This window comes from Tinamus guttatus, unplaced genomic scaffold, assembly GCF_059628265.1.
Source record: "Tinamus guttatus ecotype Peru unplaced genomic scaffold, ASM5962826v1 Tinamus_guttatus_pri_ptg000008l, whole genome shotgun sequence".
Classification (NCBI taxonomy): Eukaryota; Metazoa; Chordata; class Aves; order Tinamiformes; family Tinamidae; genus Tinamus; species Tinamus guttatus.
The window spans coordinates 1,240,032-1,266,579 of record NW_028288542.1 but is presented as its reverse complement, the minus strand read 5'-3'; the positions used below and the strand labels follow the sequence as shown (position 1 = coordinate 1,266,579).

The following is a 26,548-nucleotide window of genomic DNA, read 5'->3' as shown; positions in this document are numbered from 1 at the left end:
ATCTTCAGTTACTGAGTTCTTTGTCTTCTAAGAACAAACGCCGTTCTTCTGAGCTCAAATACTGATGTAAATCATCAGGTTAAACACATACGTAATTCTGAGATAAAACCAAACGTGCTAAATCCTTTCCTTTCCTGTTCACCACAGGCCCTAGTCTTCCCACAACCCTGTAAATCAGTATTCCCTGCAGTAACAGACTTGTGTTTCAGTGGTATAAAACTAGTGAAGTGGAGAAGAGAACCGCGTGTCGTGAACTTGGTCTGTGCCGCTGCTCTCGCACCAGGGCACGTGCATCGCTCCCTGCGCTCGCCGTTACAAAGTGCCCGTCCCTCCTGGCCTGGGTATTTTGCAGATCTGCCGTTGCAGACACTCACTGCATACGAACTCCATTTAAGTCAGTCTAACTGCTTGTGTTGCGGGCTTTTGTTTAGCAAAGTGGAAGTCAAATCTGACCTTTAATGAAGTTGGAGGGACAGTTTTTCCGTGATGCTTGCCTTTAAGCCAGGTCATTACATTCTAATGTCTATGGATGTCTTAATGCTCCTCACAGTGTCAAGATTCTTATAGCTCACTCAGATATTGTTTTTTTTAAATGTTGTTTTCATCACATTTTGGTGAAATGATTAGTAGGCAATCATTTCAGGTTTCTTGATCATCCAAAATGAGAGGCGAACCACATATGGTCTGTATTAAGAATGATGAGAGAGAGAAGCTGGAAAGGCAGACTAACATCACCAGTGAATTATCCTACCTTGGTGTGCAGAAATCACATTACCTAATGTTCTCCTGAAAATGACAGAATTTGTCCCTTGGAAATGGCTCGTTGTACATTTTGACACAATTTATCATATTAAAGATTTATAAATGTCTCCTTAGAGAAGATGGATATGGAACAGTGGAAGATCTGGGCAGAGAATCCTCTCTCTGCTAGAGTCACCATGTGCTATCTGGAGTCTGTGCTGCAGGACTCTGGGGATGTTTTTACTTGATTCATAGAAACATGGTCATCAGTTTGTTTTTCTTAAAATCAGGATGCTTGAAACTAGCTGGTTTGGGTTTTCACACTCATTATTGAAATTGCTAAACTGGACTGCTCTTACCCTTAACTTTAAGGGTGCATTTGTTTGTTTTCCTAAAATACAGAGGCATGTAGGCCTGCTTGGGATTCATAGCAAGGAGGTTTTTTGTTTCCTTGTTTTTATTCCCCTTTCTAACCACTTATTTGTAATGCGCAAGATACCTGAGGTAAGAACATGATTTCAGTGAGGTCTATCTGTTTTACCATTGATTCCCTTTATTTATTCACTATATTGGGAAAGTGTGGTCTGCCTCTGTTTTCATAGTTTAAATAGCATTTACCACCCCGTCCATCCTGAGGAATGTACTGTATAAAAAATGAGAGCAGCAAGAAGCATCCCTCAGAGCATGCATTACAGTGGATTAGGTTTAGCTTGCCAAAAGTTGCTGTGAAGGTTGTAATTTATATCATCACCTTCTGAAGTGCCAGGTCTTACCACAGAGACTTGCAAAGTTTCTAAAGTTATCTAAAAACTGCCTCATGATCTGTACATGCCCTCCTCAGTTCGGCATGGGATACATCTGCTGTAGTGATCGGGTGGTAGGATAACCACTAGTGGGGAACAACCCTTGGAGCTGTTGCTTACATTTGTTTCTGTTGAAACGGCGCAGGTTTATCGAGCAGAACTCGTGCCCCTCAAAGAGAAGGTGCATCACGTCAACGAGCTCGCGCGCCGCTTCGGCCCCTCGGACATCCAGCTCTCCCAGTACAACCTCAGCTGCGTGGAAGACCTGAACACAAGGTGGAAGGTGCTGCAGGTAGGCTTGCTGTGACCATTTTTTTATGCTGCATTGAAGTAGACTTTTTTTGTGGGCTTTGTGGGTTTCCTCCCCATGGAAGGAGCACTAAGTGTGCGTTAAAGGAATGAAAAAAGTTGACAGTATTGAAAAACACTTTCAGAAATGGTGTTCCTATGAGAAAACCAGAGGTGAAGCTGGCTCTGTATTTTAATGTACTTCTGAATATTTTATAGAGAACTACAATTCTCGATAACCTACTTTCAGTTCTAGATAACCCAGGTCATCACACAGTTAAAGCTTGCATACAGTTAAAACACCTAATAGTTTATTTATCTTTTAATGACAATATGTTCAATATGTTATAGCTAACAATTCCTGTTGCCAGAAATGTTTTGTGATGGTTTCTTTCAGCTAGCTTATCCATGTTTTACTGAGATTTTATGGTACACATGGAGGATTGATTTTGCTGCTTTATTCCTTTCACTTTTGTTTGCATAGTTTCCTGGTGCAAGGGTTTGAAATATTTTCTTCCACAGCCAGACTAATGATGCTGTGCAGTGGAACCTTTAATGTCACACCTGTACAATCAAATGCAAAATTGCAAGGTGTTATATGTGTTCCGTTGGCAGGATTTCTTATTGCTATTAAAGCTGTTAACAAAAAGGATCAATGAAATCAAGGTGAACATAAAATAAAAGTTAAATATTGAAAAATTTAACTTTCATTTTTTTAATGTACATAGTAGCTCACTTTTCAATTTTACATTGCTCTCCATTATCTTGTGATTAAAGCCTTCCCAATTTAATACTTCTTTTTTTTTTTCTTCCCCAAAATGTACTATATTCCAGCTCGGAATTTTGGAAAGAATGAGTGAGGAAATGTGGCAGCATGTGTGATCTGACATATTGTGATGTAGAGGCCATAGCAGTAGGGAAATCATACAATTAAAGGAAGGCAAATGCAATTAAATGCACTGCTTTAAGCAATGGGATTTATTCACCATTTATTTATTGCTAGCTCGCTGCCCCACATTTTGAAGCCATGTTGTTGTATTTACCTTAATCAAGATAGATACTGCAAAAATGTGGGAGCATGAGATGGAAGTTGACATGGAGTTTTGCCTGCACTGTAAAATGCAAATATTAACAATACTCAAGAAGTGAACCAATTCCCTGATGCCATACACAGAGACAAGATCCTGGTGCTGTCAACACTAGTAGACAGCAAGAGGTTATTGTTTCTTTATTGCTTCTCCAAAAGAAATCTCACGGTTCTGTGACATCTCCAGTTTACTGTCAGTTCACGCAAATATCAACAAAACAAATATTTTTCCTTTTGCATAATCAGCAGTTGACAGTGATGATGCTAGTTTAAGTAAACAATAATTAGTCCTTGATCTTTGGTCCTGATTCTCCATTGTTTCTCATATTCTCAAGATAAGCAGATGTTTAGAAGATAAAATGAGCAGTCCTAAAATGACTTAGAGGACACATGAGAAAAATCACAGTAGTTGTTGTTTGAATTAGCTGTTGTTTTTAGAAACATACAACAGAATGAGTTACCAAATTTAAATGCTGTAGTTAAATGCTCTATTGAAAATTGATCTAGTGGTGGATAAAGTTAAAAACAGTTAACAAAGTTCCAGTGATTTACTGAACTCCATTACTTCATCAGGACATAGGGGAAGGAGGAAGATTTTCATAGCAAAGGAATATAGGACATGAAAAAGTCAACCACGTCTGAGAGAAAGTCCGAGATAAATGTTTTGTTGTAACTGTTTATGAAAGTACTAAATAGAGGACAAGCTTGACAATGTAGACTATGCAGATTTTATTTTTAAATATGTAGTAAATCTCTCTTGTTCTCTGTCTCATTCTCTGTCTCCATATCGTAAGAGGGGAAATAATTCTCACCCATGTATCCCATTTCCTATGAAACAAGGTTGCAGGAAAGTCATAAAACAGACACTTTTGTGCTGTTGTTTGCCAGAAGTATATTCATTCCTTGTTTTATGTGGGAGAGGTGCATAATGCTTATCATAGCTGAAATAGTGAATCCTAACGTTGTAAGAAAGTTCCAGGTTATTTTTTTAGAGGATGAAACAGTGTGTTGCTCCTTGCTTTACTAAACCTGGAACTTTTGTAAGATGAGAAGAGGAAATGTAAAATTTTAAATCAAATCTTAGCTAATATTATATTCATGTTACCAGCATAAGTCCAAGATAGATTCTCTTCAGTCATTTACAGTATTGTGAGTTCATTGTACAATAAGATAGTGAGTAGTATCACGTATTACTGGAGAATATTTCTGAAACTCAACTCATATTTCTGCATAAACACGTTTCCCTCGTGTGTATATACACTTTTGATCAAGGCACATTACTGGATAAATGTATGTAAAGGAAAGTAATTATCAATGAATATCCACAAGACGGAATTTAAATCTAGTATATATCTAGTATATATCTTTGTATTGGAAATCTTTACAGGCTTAACCGATCCTGCTGTTGAGATATTACATACAGACATATTTCATTAGTTAAGCTCAGTAACTGAAAACTAGACATCTATCATCAGCTTGCATAGTTTAAATAATATGAAAATTAATTAGCTTCTAATTAAAGCCCTAAAAGAATGCTTTTGAGGAAAAAAAAATATTTTCCCCTATTTCTTGAACATAAAAGGAGATTAAATCCCTTCAGGGAACTATTTGCTATGGAGTTCACAGGCAGCTCTCATGTTCCAATTCTGTGCGCTTCAAATGGGATGTGCAAGGTGATCATCCTGAGGGAAAGCTCTTACTTCCCATCAAGGTCTGAGGATCCAGGGTGACCAGATTGGAGGGAATTATGTCACAAGAGATGTTGTCATAACATTTATGTATTCCAGAGTTTTATTTTAGAAAGCTGTGATGAACTTCAGTCACCGGAGAGTGGGTGTCTGGGCCCATAGTGGTGAGGCCGGCCTGCTTTGTGTGATCGGACAGCCTGGAGGCAGCACATGCAAGGCCAAGAGCTAGAGTGGGCAAAGGGCTGCACAGATTAATATAAAGTATAAGTGTAAGAAAAATTAGCACTAATTTCCATATTGCTCTAAACTAGTGGTGTGTTCATCTTGCACCGCTAGCAATGGTTCTACAGCATCTGGGTAGGCTGTGGTGCAAGTGAGTCCTGGTAAAATTATACCAGTTGTAGCTCTTGCTCTGTTCTCTCTGTACTGAAAGCAGCTGCTGAGGAAAGAGGTGGCTTTGACTGCAGCTGCAGGCACTTACCTACAGTTATATCATAGCCCGAGTTATATTCCAGTGAGGCCGGGTTTTTTACTGCACTGTGCAGCGCACACAATTGTAATAAGGGGTACTGCAGTGAATTATTTAGGAAAACAGCATCTTCCAGGTGCTTCACAAATATTAGCCGAGTCTGTCACTCCCTGGTGGGAAATAGGAATTAGTCTTATTCTCTCGATATGCAGGGGAAATAACACTGAGAATAGGAAGGCTGGAGGGGAAATCCCTTCAGTGCGGAGACCGCGTGTCCAAGTCCTGCTCACGTGCGTGTGTCAATGTGCCACATTGGTGGCACATTGTTAGGCACAGGTGTTAGCTGGAGGCCCTGGCGGGTGTTTGTTCGGGTTGCAGGGACTCCCTGAAGAGCTGGGCCACGGGCAGCCCCAGCTCCTACCCTGCCTCCTGCAGGGGGTTGGCACCGGGCGAATAACTTGCGTCAAAATCTAAGTTGAAAGCAGCACTATTCTATGAGAATTTAGGTTTGGCGTTGGTTTTCCTTGACATGCTGTCCTCCATGTCTCTCCCAAGAGAAAAAAAATCTTCAAAAAAGAAACAAAATACCAACAAAAATACTAATTTAAAAGATTTTTTTTTTCAGGTCTGTCATAGGTTAGCTGAAACAAATTCATCAGATTCCCAAGTCCTTTCTCTGTTTCTGCATGGGTGGCATGGTAATGGTTTCATGGAAGTGTTGCATGGTAATGGAAGTGTTTCCCAAGGTCTCAACCACATCATTAAGATTTGAATGTGTTTAAGGATATTCCCTTATGTCATCTTTCTCAAAGCAGAAGGAAAACCTTCCCTGGTTTTTTGGATTTGAGTAGTCCAAATTCTTGGAAAGTGGATATGAATCTCATATAGGAAAGCTCTATTCATATACTTAAACACACAATCCTCCTTAACATTTTGCATATTTTGTATTACAAGAAAAGTTGCTTATTCTTTAAAATGCTTAATATGCTTATGCTTATTCTACATTAATCAGTGAATATAAACAGAAGGTATGTTAGAAGTGGATAGAAGAAAGCAATGCAACACTGAACAAGAAAAATGTTTCTTACTCTGTAGGAGATAATGTCACATATATATGGATGAAAAGCAATTAGCTTTTTGTATTTCAGCATTATTGTCTTTGGATTACCTTAGCGGTTTCTCTTTTCATTGTGTCATTTTATTCATTTTAATAATTAATATATTCCCATTCCTTTGTGTTTCTTCTGTTTTGAAAAAAAATATACATTTTGATTTATGCCATCTGACAGTAACTGACAGAAACAAGACAATTAGTTTAAATATCTGGGGGCAAAATCCTGGCCCATCTGTAATATACTATTTAAGGAATTAGTAAAATCTTAGTTCTTTTCGAGCTTGAATTTTAAAACTATTTTAGTAGTTGCAAATTTCATCTTCCCAGCAGAGGGAGATTTTGATCCTCTTTGGAAGATGAGTTTCCCCATTAGGCTCTTCAGTAAAAATGTTGTTTTGTGTATTCCATGGGAACTGGAACTTCTGCCAAAGTCACAGTTGTCGTGGTTCTTTAGTAGCCTCTTCCTGATTTAATTGGTTATGCCACTTGGCCTCAAAAGTTACACATCCTTGTATTTTTTTTCATTTATGTTAGCATGTGTCTCAATTTTGCTTAATTTTTTCTCTGCACAAATATGTGCATAGATTCACTTTACACTTAATTCATTCCTTAGAGATCTTAATTTACTCCCTAGAGAGCTTATGTAAGGTAGTGGAGGAAGGCCAGCTATCTGGACGTGGGATTCAATTCTTTTAATGAAGTGTGTGGCAGAAATTGGAAGTATTCCCTAATAAGTGAGGAGGATGTGTTCATTGTTCTTTGTGCCATGTTTAGGACAGTAAGTGAAAGAATGCATGTATATAAATGAAAAAGAGAAACAAAGAAGAAAAACAAATAATATCTTGCTAAATTTATGATTTTCTATGTGATCAATCACTTTAAATGCTTTAGTCATTTTTTATTTGTTTGTGAAATGGTGTTCATTTTAGAATTTTGGTAGTCTTCGTGGATTCCTTTAATTTGGAATTTTGCCATCTTTAAAGAATGGTGTTAAAGAACCATATAGAGGAACAGCAGTTTATCTTGCGTTCTCATTTCAGTGTGTATATAAAGATTTTTGGCGCGTTTCGTATTTCTCTTATATATGTGAGTGTATATATACATAGAGTTATGATTATAAAAATTACATTGAATTACATGGTTTCCAGTTACGGTTACAAAGGCAAGCACTTAAAAGTTGGGAAATGCAAGAAAATACACGCAGGCTGCATTCAGCCCTCTTTGCACAAACTTTTTGTATACAACATACCCTGTAAAATCTCTGATTCTTGCGGGTATTGGAAAATGGTAAGAGGAGACTGGGCCTATCATTTGGTGTGTCAGTCTTGTCTTCTAACCGAATGAGACGCCCACAGTTCACCCGCACCCGCCGGCAGCCCCCATCTGCCCCAGCCTGTCGTGATGGGGCTGGGGAAAACTGCACTGATGGGCCTGGGGGGAGTCATTCCCTGGGCTTGAATCGTTAGCTCCGGGGCTTCTTGGTGAAGGCATTTCATCTCAGATGTTCAGTAGACAGCTCCTTCTCTTATTTACTAGCCACCACTGAAGGAATTATTCGTATTCTGTAATATTCATGATCTGCAATTCATGAGCATCCCAGAAACATTAATTGAAATTATTTTCATAGGAGTTTCTTTGGTAAGGGGAGTGGAGATTACCACTAGAGAATTAAAGCGCAGAGTTTCAGCTCTACAAAGGGGTGTAGACAGTGGGAGTTAGGAGTTTTACCTTAAATGATAAAATTGCACAGGTAACTTTATTTTTTTCTTGCCCACATTGACAGAATACGGTCTACTTCTTCTCACCACCTTTTTAGAGGTGTGACCTGATTGCAAGCAGCTATGTTTAGACTATCCATTAGGGGAAATAGCTTTTTTTTGAGGTAAGAACATGTGTCCTTGCTCAGCGCGCAAAGCTGGGGCGTTTACAAAGTCAACCGCAGCCAGTAACGGTGAGAGCAAGTGGGAACGAAACCACGAGGAACCCTGCAGTGACAGGTCATTCCGCAGTCCCGACTTTCACATCACACCTCCTTTTCCTCACCAAAGCATTTCCAGCCATGAGAGCTCATAAGATGTGTGGGTTAGAACTGAAAATGAAGAAGAGCAGGACGGGGTAGGTTGGGCTGGGATAGGTACCCTGTCCCTGAGCTGCCCTCCCCGGGAAAGGTGATGAGTCTTAGTAGCCCCTGGTTGTGCTCCATAAGCTGGAGGGCGTTTTCTCTGCCAGCGCCACTGGGAGCTTGATTAGGGCAGATGGTCTCTGAAATGCTGTGAAGTCAAGATCAGACTTCACTTAGAGCAATGAAGAGCCTAAGGTAGGGGGAAAATATGCAAAATTCCAGGACAAAAGGTAAAAATTGCCAGAAATTTTGCTTGTTTTGTGCCCTTTTAAGATACGGCATTTTTGGCATATTTTAACTGCAGGTATTTTGCTATCATTTTGCCTACCTGTGGATTACAAAAGTAGCCTTTTTTAGGCTGTGCAGTATTGTGTGCTGGATTTTGCTGCAGCAAGACCTAAGTGAGATATTTTTGCCATTTTCTAAAGGACTATTAGCAATAATGTTTAAAACATTGAAATGTCTCTGATATTACACTGTAACAAAGTTTTAAAACTAGCCTTTGTAGGCAAAAGTTTACATGCTGTACTTAGGGTATTTTTATAAGGTACTCTTTCAAGCTGATATTGTAATTGTCATTACATCTTGGGTAAAGCTGAATGCTGTGTTCTTTTACAGAAAGTCCTGGGCACTCACAACACAATAACTGTAGAGGAGAGAGGATTATATGCGCAGAATCTCTCTGCTTCTGGGAGGGTTTTTTGTTTGTTTGTTTTTTTGTTGGTGGTGTTTTTTGTTTTTGGGCCAGTGTTTTCTATAAAGTGCGTTCTAATCTGGGTCCATATGGGGCAGAAAAGGCAAAATGAGTTATTTGATCGTTTTGATCCCTTACTGATGATTTGATCCAATGTTTGGTTTTGATCATTTACTACTGTTTGGAGATTGAAAAAGTTCTCAGAAGGAAGCACAGGTGCCCAAAAGCCAGTGAGACCCTGAAACATCTGATGTAATCCAGGGCAATGTTTCTGCATTTCGGTTCACAAATGGAGAAATGGCAAGATTTTAACCTGAGCCTGGAAATCAGTCCAGTCCAGACGAATCCTGTATTGAGGAATGTCTGCAGGTACTTCTGGCCCCTTAACTCTTGCAGTGCCAGTGAAACTTAGAGTTACAGGGCAGAAAAGCGTTGTTGGAATCGTTTGTCCTTCCACTGCTTCTAGGGGCTCCTCTGACCCCTTGGATTCCCATGCCTAGTGTTAGGTTTTTAGCAGTGGTAACTCCTAGAAAGCTCACCCTGCTCGGGACACCCCAGTCTGCCAGTGTGGTGTTACTGTTCTTGACTCAGAGCTTACAATGCCAGTTTTCATTTGTGTTATTTAGCTATTTCTTTGGCAACTGGAGAATTATGGCAACGTAAAATTCACACATTTTGGAAATGAATTATTTACCTTTTGGCATTTTGTTTGGGAATTGCTGGGTTTGTAGGGGATTAAAGACACAAAGAGTCTTTTTCTTCCCTTAAGTGTTCAAAGTTTATTCTCTCTCATAAGGACAGTATGCTTTAAAACAAAATCAATGGCATGATAAATAGATGTGAAATAAGTTAGGAAAACAAGCCTAACTCTACATTTATAGGTAGCATATCATTTCAGATGTTGTGACTTCTTTCCCAGTGATTCCTTATACTGTTTCTGTCCTTTTCCCCAAAAACTCTCATTTATGACTCCTTCTCATATGTAAAAACAGTTCTACTTATCTGTATAGCCTACATATTTAAAAGCTATCCTCCTTCCCTGACATGTAGCGGGTATTACAGCACTGTTTCAGCAGCTCAGTGATTTTAAGGGGAGTATCCTTTTGGAAGAGAAGACTGGGTCTTCTCTAAAACAGCTCTGAATTCCTTGTATGTCCCAGCATCCCAGCTGCTTATCTCGAAACATCACATTTCAAATCCTGAATTGACTGTATCTGTTCTTTTGCCAGCCAGAGAGCTAAGAAAACCCAATTTGGTTTGCACATCAGTTGTCACAGCCAGCTGCAGTACAGCCCTGACTTTGGCTTGGCTTACCTTTAAGGAGACAGGGTTTACATTTTTCTCAAAAAGGCTTCGTAACTTTGCTCAGCTGCGAATGACATGTGAATTATTGTCAGAGCAGCGTGGTCTGTTGCAGAAGTGATGTGGGCTCCCTCTTTTAAATACTCAAGATCTCATCCTTTTCCCCCATCAGTGAAAAGGGGGTCAGCTCCTGTCAATTACAAGTTTCCAAAGCGGGAGACAAATCCAGGTGTAGCGTGACCACTCTTCTCCCTCGACACTGTGCCCCACATCCTGAGACTGTGCTTGCTAATGCCTGCAGGGAATAGGTTAAGCCTACAACGCCTAATGGTGCCACGACTTACTGATTATTTTAGCTTTGCCAATGATACTCGACATAATTTTTCAAATTATCTTAACAACCTTGTGCCTGCCTTTACACATTCTTAGATGAGTATCCGTCTATGGATCAGAAAGGGACATTATAAAACCTAATTAAATCATAATGAAATTGTGTCAATCTATCTGGCATAAGTCATAATAGCATCTTAATGTTATGAGAGGTCCAGTAATATTTTTTTTCAGTCTGAGGTTCTGTCCAGCTCTCCTAGAGAGGAGGATAAGAAACTCTTATTTCATGAAAGTCTGTGCTTGCAATTATTTATTGTTTTACAGACCCAGGTCCCTGAATCCAAACTAAGAATGGATTTGTGATGTGAATTGCTCCATGAAAAGCCTTTGGACTATATGTAAAGGCTTTGGCTACAAACTACAATCTTAATTCACTCTACATGCTTATTGAACCTGATTGTATTTGAGGAAAACAAGGATACTGCAAAATCTACCACTGATAACCTGCAAGCCTATTGCAGAAAACAAATCACAGACTGTTTCACATCTCATTTACGTGCCACTGTGTAGTATTGTAGTATTGGGTATCGGCTGTGGGGAGGAAGAGGCACGGGTTGGGCTTCCCTCTGGTGTGTTAGAGCCAGGTGGTTCGGTGCAGTTGGCTTTGTGGTTGTCATTCACGACTGTCCTGAATGTTATTCCTGGTGAGTTTGCTTAGCCAAATCTCTTGTGTGCCCCGAGGGTAATACTTAAGCCTTCTTTTTGCCAGAAGAGAACCCCTTTCTTTATGCTACAGTCTATCAAAGAGCATACCAGGAACGATGTGGAAGCTGAGGGAATTAAAAAAAATCCATTTTGCTATTGCTAGAAAGCTGATGAATTCTTAAATCTTTGGAGAGGGAACTTTATTTATTCCTGCTCTTTCTAGCTCTTCGGAGGAGTAGTGCAGTAAAGGTGTATTCACGGTTGGGCACAAAGCAGATTTCCTGAGCCCTCAGGCTATATTATTTTCAGGTTTGGTGTATTCACACAGCAGTGCTACTGTTTAGAGATACTGTATTTCACTGTCTCTGTCGTATTCAGACAGGCTGGAGCTTGCCAGAGCCTTTTTCTTCAGTGAGCATATAACTAACAGATGTTTGTTTTTGGCTCCATGTCTACATTCTTTGAAAGCTGGAGAATTAAATTGCTGACATTCAGACAACACTAATTCACATATCCAGGGAGCCTAATTTGCCATCCCTGAGATCCTGATTCGTGGTGTTCATGGGTTTAAAAACCATTTCAGTGGCACAATGTAAGAATAGGCTGGGGAGTTTCAATACTATGCTCCCGCTAAACATAATCACATTTTATAAACATCTGCGTCATTACTGCTGTGATTCATCTCTAAGCTGTATACAGCTGTGTTTCCAGTTTCAATTAACAGTCCCTTAATTGCATAGCCATCTCATGTTACTAATTTAGTTAATTTATTCATAATTAAGAGTATTCTATTTTCTACGAAGGTTTGTCGAGCTTAGAATACGATGAAAAGAAGTATTTTAAGGCTCATCGCTGGGGAATTTTGATCCTTACAATAATCACATCAGAAAAAAAAAAGTGTCATTCACACACCTAGCTGTGGAAGACAAGTTATAAGGGGCATTCCTTCTTTTATAAGAATGAAATGAGAAAATATTGGAAAGATTTTGCTTTGTGTTTGAAAGCAAATGACAATAAGAATGTGCGCTTTTCTCTTCATTTTTGCCCTTCTCCTTTTTGCACAAAATCTAATGTAATTATCTATAGTTTACACTGGTACAAGAGGTTTTAATATATAAGAAGAAATGACAGCATTAGAAAGGGTATTACAAGAACAGCGTTTCGTATGAGAGTTGAATCATTCCATCTCAGGCATTTTGCCCTCTAACAGCTACATTTTAGAGTGCAATGTATTCGAAAGGACAAATGTGATTAGGAACTGTGAGATAACTCAAAAATAAGCCTGACACACACTCAGGTGGAAAATAAGGACTGCCTAGGCAGTATTTCCTATCATCAAAAGAAATGCTTGTTTTTCAGAAAATATCTTTTGTGTAATAGTAGAAGAATATTGCTTTCAAAAGAGGTTTAGAAATCCAAGAAAGAAGCCTTCTTGCAGGGACCCTTAATCTAATGAAGTCCTTTGCTTGTCGTTTTAGCAGGATTTGTTACAACTGCCCAGCGTTTTGTAAATACTCGCCTTCTGGCCACCCTTATTGTTTTTATTCTGCTGGAATATTCATCTCAGGAAATGTCTGTGATATTCAGGAGATGCACAAACAAATAGTCCTCTTAGGTAAACCAAACCAAACCAAAACCAAACCCTCAGCTTTATCTAAATTCCTGCAGCATTAAGAGTATTTTGATACTGGCATATTACTAGTGAGTAAGTGAGTCCTTCAAAAGGAAGAAGCCCTTTTTAGGAAACAAAATACGGGACCATCTTCCGTCTCTAAAAGCAAAACACTTGTTAGATGCTTAGGAAAAAATATTACTACCTAAGCACGTTATCACACTGTCACGTGGCTGTAATTTGAAGTAAATGTGGGAACTGTCAGTTGTACTGAAGGCACTGAGCCTGATCAATACATCTCAAGCAGAACTGCAGGTTTTTAATGACAGCTGCTGAACCCTTCTTGCTGGAAATCAGAGTTGTCTGCTTCTTTTTTTCCTTTAATCTTCCCCTTCCTCCAGTCTCCTTGATGCTCTTTTTAGTTTCTCGCATTGCGCTTCTCCTTGAAGCTTCTTTTCTTCCTCTTCAGGCAAGCTTCTCCTCGCCTGACATACCCTCTGCAGTCACACCAGCGCTTAAAAAAAAAGGCTAGGAAGAAAATCATTAAACAAACAAATGGAGAACAAAAGCAGAAATGTTAATCTAGCCTGAGAAGAAAGGAAAGAATTAGAGAGGAAAAAGTGGAATATAAGGTTCAGATGCAATAGGGTTTTAGTCGTGCCAATTTTACGAATCGCAACTTCTTGTTTTCCCCAGTGATCTCTTAAGATCAGACTTAGTGAGAAATCCAGCCATAGCCTAAGCAGACTTCTGAAGCTCTTCAAAGCAGACAGCCTCATGATTTTCATTTCTTTTCACTTGTCAAATATTAATGCTGGGATGTAATCTTGTGAAGATGGTAAAAGTTTGAACCATTTCAACCTTTTAGCTGCATGCTGTGTGTATTTAGCAAACAGTGACAGTTGCAGGGCTAGCCCTGCTGTACGAATCCCAGGCTGCCCCACCTTTTTTGATTAAAATGGTGATGAGGGTTATAGGAGATTACAGCAATTTGCCAGGGTCCTGTTGGGCTGCAAGACAGGCTCATAAAAGTGCCTGCAGAAAGACAGACCACCATGGGCTGAGCTGACTTCAAGCTTTCATGCATTTTACTACCTCTGATATTCGCATACCCTCTCCAGGTTTTATTCCGCAAGAAAGGAAGTGCATTCTTTTTAATGTATAGAAAAAGTAGCATTTTTCCGCATCTAAAAGGAGATGAGCCTTCAAATGGGAGTACGTAAACTGCTTAATTTTTATTCTACTAATGTCTTACTCCGTAGGTTTGCCCTTGTTTTTTCCTTTTGCATTTTGCTTGTTCCAGAAAAAAAATGATAAAATGGTTCTGCCCCATACTTCAGACAGCATATTTAATCCTATGGAAGCTTACATGCGTGTAAACCTGCACTGATTTGTGTTTTAGAGAGAGGCATTTTGTTTGTGTTTCGGGCTAGAGACTCGAGCCACGAGTTTAGAGTGAGCAAATCCAAACCTCAGTTCTGAAGGCCCCACTGGGGTTCATTCTGCTACAGTCTATGTCTGCTCCTGTGGGGAATTTGCTGTCCTCTATAATAAATACCAATCTTAAACTGTATTTCAATTAATCCACTTTTTGTTTCCACAAAAAGCAAGTCTTAGAAGAACATTCCTGGACACTAAACAATGCGGCAGCCCTCTCGGCCGTCCTGACGAGTCCTTCCCTCCATCAGCCGGTCTCTGAGGCGAGCGGGTGTTGGACAAGCCTGGGGCCTTTGAGTCATACTCCCCTGGGGAAACAAACAGGCCATTAACTGACCCCAGCACAGCCTGACTGCAGCCTAGCCAGGGGAGGAAGAAGTCACTGGGGAAGAAGGAAGAGAGAGGGGTGTTTTAGGCCGCCTGGAGATCAGTGGTATCCAGATTATGAAAAAGCAGATTGTTCCACAGGTAGAAAGCCCATGTTTGCTCCCGAATGTAAATGCCAGCACTGCTCGCCTTACCTGTGCTAGTCCTGTTTACTTCAATGTATGGCTCATATAAAGTTAAAAGGGTTTATCTCCCTGTTTCCTAGGCATGTCAATCCGTTATCCTTCACTTGTGGAAAATCTTCAAAGGTTCTTGGCCCATCACGCTGAATGAATAAGTCTGTGCAAATTTGAAAAGCTCGATTTGTGTCTGAGTTTTTTCAGGCGTGCTGTCCTCCCACTCGGAGGATTGTAGAAATCCCATTAAAGCCGCAGCCTCTCAAACGCCTTCAGTGGGCTTTTTATTTTCTTTTGCAATATTTGGATGCATAGGTGAACTTCCAGAATTTTAATTATTTCCGTATCAGATGAGCAGCAGAAACGTAAAAGAGTTTGGGGAGAGATTTAATTTTAGATAGCAGCTTAATTAACAGCATTTGTAAAAACTAGTGCAACTTTAATTAAATGTCTCTACATTAATTTAGGCATTTAATTGAAAATGTATTGGGATAGTCCTTACAATTTATAACTCTTCCTGTTGTACGATTTTAAATAACAAGTCACAATAAAAGAAACTTGTGTTTTAAGCTTTTGCTAGGTTTCTACCATTTTTTTTCAAATAACAGAAAGTTTTTTTCTCCTGAATATTATCATTTTATAAGATAAATTTTATAATACAATTTTTATAACAGCATTGCACATCTTAAAACTCCACTTGTTTCGGTGACTTTGACGGCTGGAAGAATCTATTTCTCTTCCCAGGTGCTGGACTTTGTTTCCTTTTGTTTTTTTGTGCCACGTGAGCTTTTGTCACTTGTCGTTGTCCCCGTCCCAGTGTCTCACCAGCACTGGCTGGTATTGCCGTACAGCTCCCGGCTCCCCGTCGCGAGACGCGTCGCGGCCCGGGCGCGTTGGGGCGGCCGTGGGGTGCGTGGGGCAGGCGGGGAGCCTGGGCCTGGCTCCGGGTCCCCTGCGAGGGCTGCAGAGGCAGAGAGGGGCTGCGGGGCTGTGCAGGATGGACCCGCAGCTGCTTAAATGCAACCCTGGCGTGTGGGTCCCTCCTCTGCCACGGCCCAGCGGCACGAGAAAAGGCCCAGTGTTCGCTGCACAGCTGGGCTGCATCCACCTGATGCAGAAATGTGTATTACGGGCACGGTATGAAGCGTTGATACATAATTGTTTCCTTATAGCATCCGACTAATTCCGGCGAACCTTGCGTTTCTGAGCCTTTACCTATGATTCACAGTCTTGCAGTGGCAGCACTCAGAATTTCCAGTACTATATACTTTCCTCTAATTGAAATTATTTTCACTGCCCTACATTTCCCTTATGATTGAAAAGCGAATTCCATTGAGACTTTGCCAAAGAGACTGCTCATTTCATAATAATTTTCTTTTCCTTCCTAACACCTATTGCATGCATCAGTTGCATAAATGGTAATTTTGAGCCTTTTTAGCACAGCTGGATATTTTTCATTGATTCTTTTCATCTGAGCATCATTCATTAGAGTTCCTTCATCTTTTTGTCTGCAGTGCACTTCATCTGCAGAATGCTGGGGTATGTACAACAAGATAGAGCAAAATGTACAAGGACTTCAAGTCCTTCCAGTGTCATATGAGGCAGGGCACAGATCTGAGACAGAGCAAACAATCTCATTTGCTCCTGCCTTCCTTGGGGTGCCTCTTTATCTTAATTCATTCTGTACTGACAGAGGAACCATGCGAAGTTGCACCATATTGTTCCAGTGCTTGTGTGTTCCTGTGATCTGTATCAGTAGTACCGTTCCAAATGTTCAACTTCAGGAACAACAAGGCTTGCCATCACAACCAATGCTCCATAGTAAAAAAAAAAAAAAAAAAAAAAGGGTGCAGTTTTGTAAAAACCCTGTAAAGTCTTTTCAATTATCAACATGAAACTACCAAACAGCTTGCGTTTTCTTTTCCTTTTTTTTTTTTCCTAGATTTCATTTTTGTGTCCCAGGAAATGCAACCACATTTTCTGCTCAGTTTTGTTACTAAAATTTCAAAACTGATATTAATGCATTTAGGCAGCATGATGTAAATAGTTAAGATAAAATAACGGGATAAGTGTTTGCATTTGTGTTTGCATTTGCAAAGTTAGCTTTCTTGGAAGTACAGGAATGAAATTGCAAATATTAGTCAAAGTCTCCATTTTCTCATGGAACAGGAAAAGTCTATGTTAGCAAATTTCAACAAGAGCACTTCGAAGATCTGCTTCTCAGATGCACTTGTTATTTGGGGAGCGTTGCCCAATTTCCTTCACCTAATTAACTGATGAGAATACTTGGATAAATGATGGGTTTGAGGGTAAGTGATGGATAGAGCCTTTCAGTACGTTTTCATTTGCTGCCAAGTAAATGCTTTATTTGCAGTACAGCAGTTTGATTGAAGTGAAGTTAGATTGCTCTGTATTTTTAAATTGTTCAGTGAAGTAAACACCAAGACACACTAATTTGTACGAAGGCACGGATAATAGGTAAAACAGAAAGTTGGGCAGGATGATAGGATTATGAACTCAAAAGCCTTTTTTTTCCCCCCTCAAAACTAGAAATTGCTACCAAATCAACCAAAAAATTTGTTAAAAAGTTGTTTCAAGTAGTGAGCAACATCATTATGATCTCAGCCTTCGCAGCCAGATTATTAGAGGGTGGTGCTGCTGGTAACAGGGTTGCTGTAGTTTCAGTGTCTGTGATAGCTGATGTAATGTCTGCAGACTGGTAGAGCTATAAAATTACAAATCCAGAAACTGATGTTAATCATACTCCTTCTGAAAATAATACACACTTGTTTTAAAGACTTTCTCTTACAAAGAAGATTCACATTCTTTTTCCTTTTTTCCTTTTTTTCCTCTTGTATTAATTAATTGGTATAGAGCATGTCCAGTTAGTAACAGTGATCGTCTCCTACAGCCGTATTCCGTGGGACTGTGTCTCACAGAACGGTTGAGCTTGGGAGGTGCCTCTGGATCCCATCTGGTCTCAGCGCCCCTGCTCGAGCAGGGCCACCTAGAGCACATTGCTCATGTGCTCTAGGCATGTTTTTAATATCTCCAAGGACAGAGGCTCTGCAGCCTGTCTGGGCAACCTGTTCCAGTGCTCAGCCACCCTAACAGTAAAGAAGTTTTCCCTTATATTCACTTGGAGCATCTTGTGTTTCAGTTTGCGCCCATCGTGCCTTGTCCTCTCACTGGGTGCCACTGAGAGGAGACACCCTCCCTTGAGGTGTTTATAGACACTGATCAGGTCCCCTCTCAGCCTTCTCTTCTCCAGGCTGAACAGGCCCAGCTCCCTCAGCCTCTCCTCATAGGGCAGATGTTCCAGGCCCCAGATTATCTTCATGGCTCTACACTGGACCCTCTCTAGAGCCCAGAACTGCACCCAGTACTCCAGGCGCAGCCTCACCAGAGCTGAGGAGAGGGGCAGGATCCCCTCCCTCCACCCGCTGGCAGTTCGAGATGCTCCAGATGCTGTGGGCCTTCTTTGACAAGATCACACTGAAGGCTGATGTTCAACTTGTCCACCAAGCACCCCAGATCCAACCTGTGCTGGTATCTGGGCTTATTTCTCCCCAGGTGCAGGACCCTGCAGTTGCCTTTGCTGAAATTCTCTCTGCCCATCTCTTCAACAGGATTTTCTATTCCAGTTACCCACTGCTACTACATTTCATCTTGTTAATTGCCATTATTTAATGAAGAGCATTTAACTAAGTATTTTTACTCTCATTCTTTACTTCTAAGACCATGGTATGGCCAACATCCTGACTTAAGATGTTATGATGGGAGGTGTTTTGATATCCTGAGGAAATGAGTTCATAGTGTATGAAGTACAACTTTTAGAACATAGCTTTTTCCATGTTCCTAACATTTTTTGACTAAATACATTCTGATAATGCAAGGAAACCTTAAAACTGATCATTCAGTCTGCATTTGTAGATACAGATAGTAGAATTCTGAACGAATCAAATCAGAACATTTTGAATATAGATACTATAGTTAATATGAGTCAATTAGGAAAGAAATGTTAGCTGTCTGTACAGCAGTTGGTGAATGGCTTCCAAGTGAATATGAAAAATCCCTCTTCTGTTGTTAAACAACTTCCAGTACTCATAATAGTGACAGGGAATTGGCAAGTAAAATGGTATTGCTGATGTAGGAGTCAAGATTAGCAATGCACTTCCTCAAGGGAACAATGTTTAACAAGTCCAACGCTTCATTTTAAAACTTCTCTAATGGAAAAAAAATATGTCTGTTTTAAAGAGAAATGCAGACACGAATGAATGCTTATACCTTATTTTTGTAACTTTTGAGGATGCAGGTATGACTGGATACTGTAACAGTGCATAGGCAATGTTGCTGGACCAATGATTTAATATGTGAAACAATGTCATTGCTGGGATTAATTTTTTAAAGCAGAATTTTCTTGTGCCTCATTGTCCCAGGGTGATAAACCTTGTGAAAGTGTATTTAAACATTGAAGATTAAAAAAAAAAATTACAATGTCTTATTTCATCAGTTGTTTTTCCAAAAGGCCTTCAGAGGCCTTCAAGCCTTGTTAGTCTTATTGAAGCAAATATACCAAATCAAGTTTCTCTTGCTCAACAGCGGTCTTTGCTTTTTGCTTGCTCTTCTGTATTTAGCCAGGCCATATTGTTTTTTGCCATAACCAGAATAATTTAGGTTCTGGAATGATTATAAGAAGAAAACAAAGTTATTGTAAACCCAAGCGTACATGTACACACAGAAACGTCCTTATGTATATGTTTACCTACACATAAAAAAACAGATATTCTGAGAGCATGACAAGTAGAAAGATCACTTTGATATCTGACAGGCAGAAAAATCTTTTTCCTTTACCAAATTTTATACCCATTAGGTGTATGATCCTGCCAGTTGTATGATCAGCTGCTGCTTCTGAAGTCAACCAGTTGTGTTGAGCTTTAATAGTACAAGACCTGCATGCCTCGTACCTCAGCTGTTTCCTTACTTTTCCTTCCACGATTGTCACGGTTGTTTTGCCTCATACGAGATAAAGGCATAATAATCAGACAATGTAGCAATATGGGCAGACGAGCTAGAAAAGCATCAGTAGAGTAGATGTCCTTAGGTGAATGCCATAAAACACTCTTCAAGGACCATATTCAAAATCAAATGCAACTCCTGTGTCATTGTGGAAGGTTTTTCTAAGAAATACGGAGGCTTGGCCCATGTTTGACTTGTTCAATTCTTTTCCACCTCGCTATATCCTGCCCAGGTGACTAACTTTTCTTCTGATATCTCAAACGATGGTTTGCAAGTTTCCGTTGGGATTCATAGCTCTCTGGTAGCTTCATGTCTGCCACTGCTGGAAGCCCAGAATGATAAAAATTAGTCAATCAAAAGCAATTACAGATCATCGGAGCAAAATCTGGCTTCTGCTGCCAGAAAGCATTTACTGACATATAACTGTAGGCCAGCATTACTATTCCAGCAGTATGTAATCAAAGCACTTGTGTTTTTTGGGGTTTTTTTTTCAGAGGGATGTTAGTGCATGGTGGTTATGGTCTGAATACACTGTCTAAATAATGGCTTCTATCCTAGGGTGGTTGGCTAAGAGTAGGACAATCATTTTCCATATTTTCATTACACTATGAGAAGACTGTGGAGTCAGTGAAAGGGCCTAAAAGAGCAGAAGGGAAAGACAAAATAGCATCTGCATAAAACAAATGGTAGAGTGGGATCTAATGACAAAAAAGTATGTTTTTTTACAGTGCAAACTTTAAAGGGTATAAAGAAAATTAAAGTATATAACTGAAAGACAGTAAAACAAAGACAGAAAAAGTAAAAAATAAGCAGAGCTAGACCACAAAAATGTTAGTCATATTCATAGTCATTCTGTGTTTATTGTATGTTTTAATCTGTAAATCACTGTTTTAGGTAATGAACCCAAACCTTCATTTATACAGTACTGCAAATGATTGGCATTATTGATTCAAAAACGTATGAAGCAAAGCTAACACTGAGAACAAGACTTCATCTTCCAATTTAAAATATATGGAGAGAGTTTTATATCACTGTGGCTTAGTGTGGTGTGGGCAATATATAACTAAGGTTTTGCTTTCATGTCACATGAATTTAACTCGCAGCCTGGAAAGCATAAATATATAGGCTTTGACCAACTCCAAGAGGCAGACAGCTCTTTTGCAGGTCAGGTTATACTATTATAGTGAGTAGGAGCTTTTCCATTATGTTCAATCAGTGTCGCATCAATCCTACCAGCAATTGTTTCGATTTGAACTGTTGTTTGCCTAGAGTCATTTTATTATCTTTCAGCGTGCTTCATGCCCTAGGGAGGGAAAAAGAGCCTTTTGTGCAAAATCCTGAGCTGCTGTCGTATACAAAGAAGTGTGAGATAACAGGGAGCATTGAGCCCTGGTGCTCTGGAAGCTCCCAAGCTGGAGCAGCTGCTGTGACGGTGGGACATTCGGGACATTCGGCAGAGGGCATGGAGGTTGTGAGACCCTCTTCAAAAGGTTCTTTGAACTAAGCGATAAACAAAAGTTTGTTTAATCCACCCTGTCAGTAATCTCATGAAATGAAGCTTTTATTTTCCTTGTTCTGTCAGCTCTTCATTTGGCAAATAGTTTGCTTACAGTTTGTAGCAGATGACTACATTCTTGCAATTAGTAGCCAAATGTGATTAAAATGCAACATAATTAAACTATCCGTACAGACATCATCTTGCTAGTTTCACCCTGTGACTCACTTCACCATTCTCTCCATTTCTAATTGAGGAAACCTAGGGCAACTAGATCATATTTAGCTATCTCATCTTTAGACTCTTGAATCGGAGTAGATTGATCTCACTTCTACAACCTCCTCTGTATATTCTTTGGCTTGGTATTACATGTGTAACAGTCTAAGAAATGCTTCCTCTCTTATGTATAAACATTACTAAATATAAGTGTTTTACTGCATAAACATGAAAATATGTATTTTCACTTCTTTTGAAGTGTGAAGTGAAACAACGATAGAGGAGAATAAAGAGATTGAAAAACAAACAAACAGACAAGACAATGAAAGACAGTGAAAACTGAAGCCTTGAATATGGACGGAGTGATGATTCCAGAGGAATTAGTGGGCAATACTAGTGTAATGGAGCCAAATATGGTCACAGAGAAAACTTTGAAATTAAAATAATCTAAAAGCAGTGCTGAGTAAAGACAGCACTGAATAAAATAGGCTTCAGAGCTATAGGTATATGAAATACAGGTCCAGGCTGTGACCTTACAGTAATAAGTAGTTATTCCCACACTTAAACTAGTAAAGAAACTATCAGAGTGAGGGAACTGGAGATTCATTAATATAGGCAAAGGAGCAACAAAACTAATGTTTGAAAAATCAATGGAACTCAGAGAATGCAGCTAGGACTATGAAAGAAGAATCTTTTTTGGTGATATTCTACTGATACAGGAAATTACAGGCACATGTTCTAAGGCCACTATAAAATAAAATGCTGCTTGCATGACATTCTACCTACAGTTCCATAAATCACCAAAAATATATAGCATTGACACAAAAGATGTGTGTATCAGTTGACATTTCATAAATAAATGACATTTTCAAGGTGATATGGATTTTTTTTAATTTAAGTTTAATGAGAAAAATATTAGAAAAAGGAAAAATAAAAGCAAAAAAGGACATTAAAATCTTGTTAAGAGACAGTGGGGTTTTACCGCAGGGATGGATTATGAAACATTAATAAGAGCATTTGCAAAATGAAGTATAAAAAGATGAAAAGATTTTAAACTGTTTAGAAATATGTTTAAACAAAACACAAAGGAGCTAATTCCATTCCAAAATGTTAAAAAGAATAATTAAGAGAAGTACTAGTGCTTTAGCAAAGAAACACAAGAGAGAGGAAAAAAAAAAGGACATAGCAAAGCATTAATTTTTTTTATGTCTCTACAGTGATATATTAAGGAGACCTGAATGTGCTAAACCTTCTCATGCATGGCCCCAAATTGGAGAGAAAATTTCTTAAAGAAACACCGCTATCAACTGCCCCTATTAGAGTGGGAATGTTAGTGGTAAGAGCCTAACAAGACTCATGGTTCAACAACAGCAGAATTGTAGCGATATTTCAGGCCTTTCCCACAGAATCTATAAATATGTGTTTATGCAGAAGAAATGTATGAAATAACAAAAGCAGTGCAGGAAAAGCACAGGGGAGGCAGGGGTGTCAATACAGCACTGCAAAACTTCTCTCTCCCTCTGAGATTTCCATAAAGCACTTTCAGAACCTTTATAAGAATGTAAATGTGTTAAAATGCGATGCCCCCGAAATCTGAATGCACCGCTTTTTTTCTTAAGCGAGGAAGATATTAAGGCCCTCAAGACAGGTTTTGGAGATGAACACCCTGTAGTGTCATGCTGCAAATTGCTTTTTTATAAGCATTTGACAGAGAAAATCTAATCCCCAGCGCATCTTTTGTAATGATTTCTCACTGGAGCTGATCTTTTCTATTGTTTCCTGTCCCAAGCCAGATGCCTTTACTCATGTGAAACAGTAACTTTCCCCATGAATAGTGTCACTGAAATCAGTGAGACTTCCTGTGAAGTAGGTTACTACTTAATATGAATGCAAGTGAAGAGATAAGAATGCAGCCCATGAAACTCGCCTGAAGTGAAAATGGGAGAGAAAAAGGCATCAGGTTTGTGCTCTCAGTCATGGAAAGCACAGAAGCAAATTGTTTTGCATTTTTTATTTTAAAGTACTCTCTCACTACTTTTTGCCCTTTTTTTAAGTTGAAATCTTCTTGATTTGAAATGGTTTTGGAATTATCTGTAGGACTGATGAGACAGACTGCGGATTTACAGGAAGGGAGATTGGAAAAGTGTGTTCATTTTTTCAAGAACGGTGCTTCTCTGAGATGACCTGCATTTTCATTGCCTTCAGTGGAGGAGATAATCATCATTGTAGATTTGTACAAAAAAAAACCTACTATGTAGATTCTGTAGAAAATGTAGGTTCTGCAGAAAATATGGGGTATAAAATGATAATGATATTTTAAAACTCTGTAATATGTGAACTTGTGTCAAATATTACGTATCTTTAGTTTAGAGTATAATCTATTTTAGACTACATGTCCAAAAAACTATTTTGGGGAACCCAGATTTCTCATTAACTCTTTCATTATAGGAAAAAACTATGTAAAAGGTCAAAAGTCTTGTTTTGTGCCAAGATCTCTCCTCTATTCCTCACAAGATTTGAAAATTATGTTTCTCTTAGTTCCCAGCAGAGCACAAGTAGCATACCTCTTCATATATATGCTGCTTTTGACCTTTAGCACAAATAACATGGACAAATAAATGGCAGATATTTATTTCCTATAAATAGCACTCATCATACCTAATAATCCACCATACTCAAAATACGCGGTATTGAGTATTTTAATATAATTAGGTTTATAACCAATAACACAGCAGAAATTAATTTATTCACAGTAGAAAAAAATCATAATGGGAAAAAAGAGGACTGTAACTATAATTTGGGATTCAAGCAACTTCCCTGAATAATATCAAACTTAATATTGCAAAATTGTGCTTGAAGCAGCTGTAACCAAGTTGTTCATAGAAGATATGTCTGACCTATTCTCAAATACATCCAAGTAGAGACTCATTCATTCAAGAGGCCACTATTTCAATTCTTCATTATTCTTGCTGCTATAATTTTTTTCCTAATAAATCGTTTGAATCTTTATTGGTGAAATTTAAGATCGTGTATTTCTGTCCACCATAGACATGAAGAACAGATTATTCTGGAGAAGTCTTTGATGTGCTGGGAACTCGTCTGTCTTTCCTGATTTCTTAAGACTTCTGTCGTTCCCTTTTGACTGGAGTTACTCAACCTTTCCTTGTAGATCGTGATCATTGTGGTTCTTTTCTCCAGGCTCTCTACAACTGATCCACGTCGCCCTTGGTTATAGTGCCTAGAGGAGGTTGCAGTATACCAGGAAAAAGAGCCCTAGGAAACTTTTAAAAGCTCTGAGTAGAACTCGGATGCCTTGATCTCAAAAGCAAGATCTGATCTCAGAAAGATCATGGGCCATAGTGCGCTCCACAGTAGATGGTTTTGCTTACCACAAAACACATTCTGCCCTAGATGCAGGTACCTAATTCCCATTGATTTCATATGTAAATGTCAAACTGCATCAAAGGTTTTATTTAAGATCGATAAGATTTATTCAAGGCTTAGTTAAGATCAATAATCCTCCAGAGGTTCAGGGTAGCATATACATTTGTCTTTCTCTTTCCCCAGCTTCCGATATACAGTTTCAGCCTTACGCTGAAGGTACCACAGATATCATCAAATCCAGTAGATCTGCACAGTCAGGTTTCTGAGGAGTAGATTTTAGAGATCCGCATCTTTTTCTGGAAAGAAATGACTGCTTTCATCCACCTTCGCTCTGCTGGGATTGCCTACATGGTGATCAACACGCTGCAGCCTACCTAGGGAGTGCTGCCTGCTGTCCAGTGTTAGCAGTTCACTCTGCATTTGGGTGGGATTCAGGTTTGCAGCGCTCAGGTCAATAGCTCAAAGACTTGTGATTTTGTGTCTTCTGTGGAGGGATTTGAAAGTGTGTAAAAGTCTTTGGGATCTAAGGAGAAATCATGAAAGGCGATGGAAACTTCAGAAATGACTTGTCCTAGAGATCTGGTGCTTTCCTTGCCATGTGACTGTGCATCAGCATTTCTTAGAACAAGCTTTTGCCGTCATCAGTGGCATGTCTGGTGCTAACGTGTGTCTGTAAGGATGTCTGAAGCTAATGTAAACTCTGCATTGAAAATTCTGTGTGTGGCACAAGGCTGTGTTTGTGGAAAACTGAGTCCTAGGTAACGTTATCTGCAAAATGACATTCTTTATATTCTGTAAAATTCTGCAAGGAATTTAGCGAAAAAAAAAAGTTTAGATTGATTAGATTATATTCAAAATGCAATGTGAAAGGGAAGAGGAACATATAGTAACATGCAAATGAATGCCTGTGTGGAGTCGCCACCAGCAGCAGGTATGTTCCTCAAGCAGCAGTGGACATCTGAGACATTAGTTGTCTATAACGGAATGTCTCTTACCCCACCACCCCTCCAAAAAAATAATATTTTTTAAGGGAAGTGTTCCCTAAAGATATTTATTTCATTTCACAGTCTTTTATTTCCTCTAAATTTGAATGTTTCTGTTATTTAAACCACAAGAGCTGACTTTCTTTCCTGATGTGTAGATAGGCGTAAAGCCTGAAGTTCACTGATTTAGGATTATAAAACAAAAGTCTAAGAAGCAATGGCTGATTATTCACAGTAGACATACTACGTCAAGAAGCTTATTTTCTTTTACTGTTTTCTGAGGCTGTATGCCCGGGGCTTGAAGATGTTTCCTGAATTTTTATTACATTTTACTCCCTTGTTTCATTTGAGGATTAAAAAAGCAGTCAAGGTACAATACCTGCATCCTAGCGGATTTTAGAATTTCTGTTTCTCCAGTGAAAGAGGAATTGCATGAGGTTACTGAGATTTTGATCTACTGAAGTACACAGTCCTATCATGACCCAGAAATCCTGAAAGTTGAATTTAGTCTTTGTAATAACTGTAGATCCATTGGAATAATATTAACTCGTTTATT

General features: G+C 39.2%; 1 protein-coding gene across 7 annotated transcripts in view; it reads left to right on the top strand.

The window, feature by feature from the left end:
- The window catches only part of DMD (dystrophin), a 1,078,552-nt gene that overhangs the window by 920,392 nt on the left and 131,612 nt on the right, over positions 1–26,548 (top strand). For all 7 annotated transcript variants that reach the window (XM_088521823.1, XM_088521851.1, XM_088521829.1 and 4 more), the window contains one exon: positions 1,690–1,836. In XM_088521823.1, the coding sequence (XP_088377949.1) occupies positions 1,690–1,836 (147 nt within the window). The remainder of the gene's footprint in view (positions 1–1,689; positions 1,837–26,548) is intronic.